General features: G+C 44.8%; 1 protein-coding gene across 1 annotated transcript; it reads right to left on the bottom strand.

Moving 5' to 3' along the window:
• Positions 1–486: 486 nt before the first annotated feature.
• On the bottom strand, positions 487–3,877 carry LOC6507056 (insulinoma-associated protein 1b). The gene has a single exon (XM_032454782.2). It carries the CDS (start codon positions 3,624–3,626, stop codon positions 2,127–2,129), a length of 1,500 nt encoding a protein of 499 aa, XP_032310673.1. The 5' UTR covers positions 3,627–3,877; the 3' UTR covers positions 487–2,126.
• Positions 3,878–4,546: the final 669 nt, after the last annotated feature.

The following is a 4,546-nucleotide window of genomic DNA, read 5'->3' as shown; positions in this document are numbered from 1 at the left end:
TTTTACGCATTTCCGTTGAGGGCATCATTAGTTTGGGCCCGTTTAGGGTTTCAGTTTTGGTCCATCCAGCCGCACCACACACACCCTCAACTACACCCCATCGCAGTACACTCTTCCCCAGTTCGTGTGTGCTTAGGCGCAAGTTGCATCTGTCCATTGCCCATTTTCCCGAATCCACTTCCGCTTTTCCGCTTTCCCAGCGAATGTGTTTTGGTATTTGCTTTCGGCTGGAAACCCCAGATCGATGGGCCATGTCAATGGCCTCTAATGGCATTTCATTACAGGCCTGCAGGAACGATTATGGAGTATCTGCCAAGAAACAATCATCATTATTGTTTACTCTGGACCTCGATACCCCAGGACTTGCAACAACAACCCCCACATGACGATGATATTCGAAATTAAAAAGCAATTATTTGCTCCTTTGGCGAGTTTGTTTGTCCTGACAACCCATCAAGCCCATTTCCAATAAAAGAAGTTCTCATGTTCAGTTTTCCGTTTTTATTCAAGTGTTTTCATAATTTACAATTTTTATGGGGCTTTCCAAAAGATGCAATTTTTCATTGTTTTTTTGTATAAAAATATGTTTATCTTTAAGTGTAAATTACGTATAAAAATAATTGGTACAGAAATCTGTCTTTTCTTATTGTTAATGCACTCTTGAGCACAACGATCCTTGTAAACTTTAGGCTTAGTAGTTAGTATCACAATCGAATCTCAACCGATATGGTCTTATGTATAAATAAATATGATATAGCTTAATTTTAATTAATTTCTAGATTGAGCGAAAGTTTCCCATTTCGTTGTACTCTGCGGTTACAACCAAGATATTCGTGTTTATGATACAAACTCACATGCTAAGGAACGATAGCGCTGTGATATCGGCTTACTATATATTGCTTTAAGTACACAACCGCCGGTTCTGATGCCTGGGGCCTCTATAGCTAGGTTGTACTGTTAAATACTTTGACTGGTAGTGTGACGCTGGTCCAATGTCCGTTTCTATCCTAAACTAAACTAAACTGAACTTTAAGTGAAATTAATTCCGAGGGGAGTTACTTCATCCCTCGCCTTAAGATTCTAAAAATGACTAGAGTTCACACTCGACTTTGGTTCACAAACACACTGGGTTTGGTCTTCTATTATTAAATATAAACTTAGAATTTGGAATTTGGTTTTGCTTTTTGGTTTTTGGTTTGAACTTAAAAACTATTACTGCACAGATTCGCCTGAATTTTGGTGTCGGTATGCAACCTAAATAGAAATAAAGCTGTATCCGAAATTGAAGAATGATATACGCGTAAATAGATATATATTCGTAAGAACCTAAATAGATCTAAAGTGACTAGAAGGAATGCAAGAACTTTTGACTAGAATTACACTGGTAATGTTAGTAGGAAATTGGGGTGGAAATGTGATATGTGTGGAGGATGAAAGATGAGCTTGAGGAATGGTTGTAATAAAGATGATCGGGAAAGATGAGTATTTGAATGAGTCATGGAGGGATAATGAATTATGAAAGTGTCAGGGCATGATAATGATAATTTATGAAAGTCAAGGATGAGAAAAAGAAATAGCTTTAGAAAGATGGAGTGTTAGTTTCAGATAAAAGATTATGAAAAGTGTTAGTTTGAGAAATAGTTATGACAAATAGATGTTATGAGAGTTAGTTATGAGTCTTTGGTATTTGCTGGTTTTTTGACTAGAGTTCTTTGCACTCCCCACTGTTCCTAAACTAATCCTAATGACTAGAAGTGTTTTCGAGATCTTCCTGAAGCTGACTAGTGCCAAGATTCTTTGACTAGACTAGACACTGACTAGATTTAAAAGTACCTACTGGGAATGATTGCCGAAGTACGGATTACAAATTAGAGTCTGACTAGAATTGAACTCATCTTGCGAACGAAACTGAATCGGTTTAAGAACTAAACTTTACATCTAACTAAGATTAAAAACGGGTTAACTGAATTACCCTTTTAATAAAACTAATTCTTTGGTCGGGTTTAGCTGCAGATACCCAAGAGTTAACTGGGATTTTTGGTTTAACTAAACTAACTAAACTAAACTTAACGGTAAACTTCCAAGTAAAAACTATTATTATTTTTGGTATAAAATCTCACTCGATATTAGTGGGCCATAGTGGTGTGCTGGATGACGGAGGCACAATTCCGCAAATTGGTCAGAGCGGCGGCAGCAATGCTCTCCTCCTCGGTGAGACCGTGCTCCACGATCTGGAGGCGTCCGTAGCCGGCGGATGAGGTCGAGGTGCTGCAGTCCGAGAGGTAATCATTATCGTAGTCGTAATTACTTCTGGATGCTGCTCCCACAACGTAGACACCCTCATCCGAATGGGAGCTGCTGGCGGAGGACGTGGAGACTCCTGAAGATCCTGCCTGATTGAAGTGGAAACTGCCAGTTATTGTGGTTGTCGTCGAGGGGGTGGCCATGGGTGGTTCGACTGGTTTCTCCCCCAGTTTCGCCTTTTTCTGGTGAGTCAGTTGGTGTTTTCTCAGGTAGGCAGCCCTCTTGAATTTCTTGCCACACTCCAGACAATCAAAGGACACTTCTTCGGCATCCTTTTTGTCAGGCTGCTGCTGCTGCTGTGGTTGTTGCTGCTGCTGGTGCTGTTGATTGATGGTGTTGCGATTCTCTTTTTTGGAGGACGTGGCGGGCTCTTTTTTCGGCTTGTGCCAGCGACGATGGGAGGCCAGGTTGGCGGGGCAATTGAACTGCTTGCCACACTCCGGGCACCTGTACTCGAGGAGCACGATGCAGGCACACCTGTGCCTGGCCAGCCCGAAGGCATCATCGAACTTAATCTTGCACAATCGGCAAACATAGTCCCCAATCACATTCTTGATGGCCGCCAATTCGGCCTTTGTTTCCTCCGTGATCTCGACAATATTGTACTTGGGATCTATGTCACCGTTGCTGTACTGCATGGTGCCATCGGTGATGTCCTCCAGAGGTCGGATAATTGTCCCGGAAACCGGTGAACTGGTTTCCTCATCAAATTTCAGCTTACGTGTGGCCTTGCTGCGGGAGGGTTTGCCGGAGGAGGTGGTGGCCTTGTTGGTTTTTGGTGCAGAATCGGTCACCTGGATGGGTTTCGCCGGCGTGGCTTCAATCTCGGGAGCGGAGGCTTCCATTTTTGACATTTTGGCAGGTTGCTGATAGCCGTCATCATTGTCGCAGCTCAATTTTCGTTTGCTAGTTGGACTTTGCGGTGGTGTTGGCGGTTTCACTGGATTTACGCCCTCATGCTCTGGCTCCGGCTTCGGCACTGGCTTCTGCTCCTCCTGCTCCAGCACCTGCACCTCCCTTGGCTTTTCCAGCTGGATCGGCAGAACATTTTCGCTATAGACCTCCGTGAATGTGGTGGCCACCGGCACATCGCAACTGGGCACTGGCGATGGTAGTTTCACGGTGAGATCCAGTGGAATTTCGCACTTGGTTTTCAGGTTCAGATAGCGACTGCGGTACTTGGGTGGCAGGGAGGCCACTGTGGTCAGCAAACCGAGGCCGTGGGGCATGCCCTTGTGCTGCAGCTGGATGCCGATGCTGTGCGGGTGTTTGAGGGTCTCGGTTTCCGAGTGGGTTTGCATTTGTGTCTGTGTTTGGGCCATGGCATCGATAGTGGATAACTTAAACGCGTTTGGCAAACAAATAAAATAGAACAGAACGGAGAACGTAGAACGGAGAACGTGGAACGTGGAACGTAGAACGGTGAACGTAGAACGGAAGCAAACTTAACAACAAACTGATAACGCTGATCCTTGCGGACTGAGTGAACTCCCAAAAAGCGGCAGGACCTCTAGTCGGCTCGACGTTTCTGCTGCGAATGACGTTGAAGGGATCTGGCGGCGGCTATTTATGTGTGCCATGAGGCCCAAAGGAAAGCGAAACCGAAACCGTAAGCGAAACCCAAACTGAAATCATTGTTTGTGTTGGTGTCGCTCCTGGAAATACAAATCATCCCCCGGGCGCAGCAAAGTCGTTGTCCTTTTTCGACGCCGGCCGAGCCGACGAAGCCGGCAGAGCTCGAGCCGCAAAAGCCGGAATCTTTTGTTAGCAATCACACACACATTAGTCACCCTTTTTTCCACAAGCACAGACACACACACACAGCTATGAACACACGGGGAAAACTCACTAAGGGGGAGCTGTTAGTGAAAGTCCTGCCAACAAACACACACACACACATTTACACTGAACTGAAGCAAGGACAATGCACTCGGAAAAATCAATGTGCGACAGCTGCTATTTTTGCCACGCACCAAAAACCCAGCACCTTCCGATCCGATTTTTCGCCTGGAAAACATTTTCTGCGGAAATCGGAGCTCCACATTGTCCTTTTTCCTTTTTTCAATCTTTTTGCCAAAAACAGCTGACAACCATGCAACCGTTAATTGAGCGTATAACCATAAGGTCAGACGGCAGAGTCCTCAATAAACCAACAGGAGGGGATCCTTTCGAAGGTGAATTGATTCTTTGTTGCCAAGAAATTTGGCGAAACAGCTGTTCGAGTTTGCAACAAAGATGTTGG

This window comes from Drosophila ananassae, chromosome 2R (assembly GCF_017639315.1).
Source record: "Drosophila ananassae strain 14024-0371.13 chromosome 2R, ASM1763931v2, whole genome shotgun sequence".
Taxonomy (NCBI): Eukaryota; Metazoa; Arthropoda; class Insecta; order Diptera; family Drosophilidae; genus Drosophila; species Drosophila ananassae.
This window is presented reverse-complemented; position numbering and strand designations above follow the sequence as displayed.

Coding starts and splice junctions, on each gene's coding strand:
- LOC6507056 (XM_032454782.2), bottom strand. CDS start 3,626: ATGGCCCAAACACAGACACAAATGCAAACCCACTCGGAAACCGAGACC.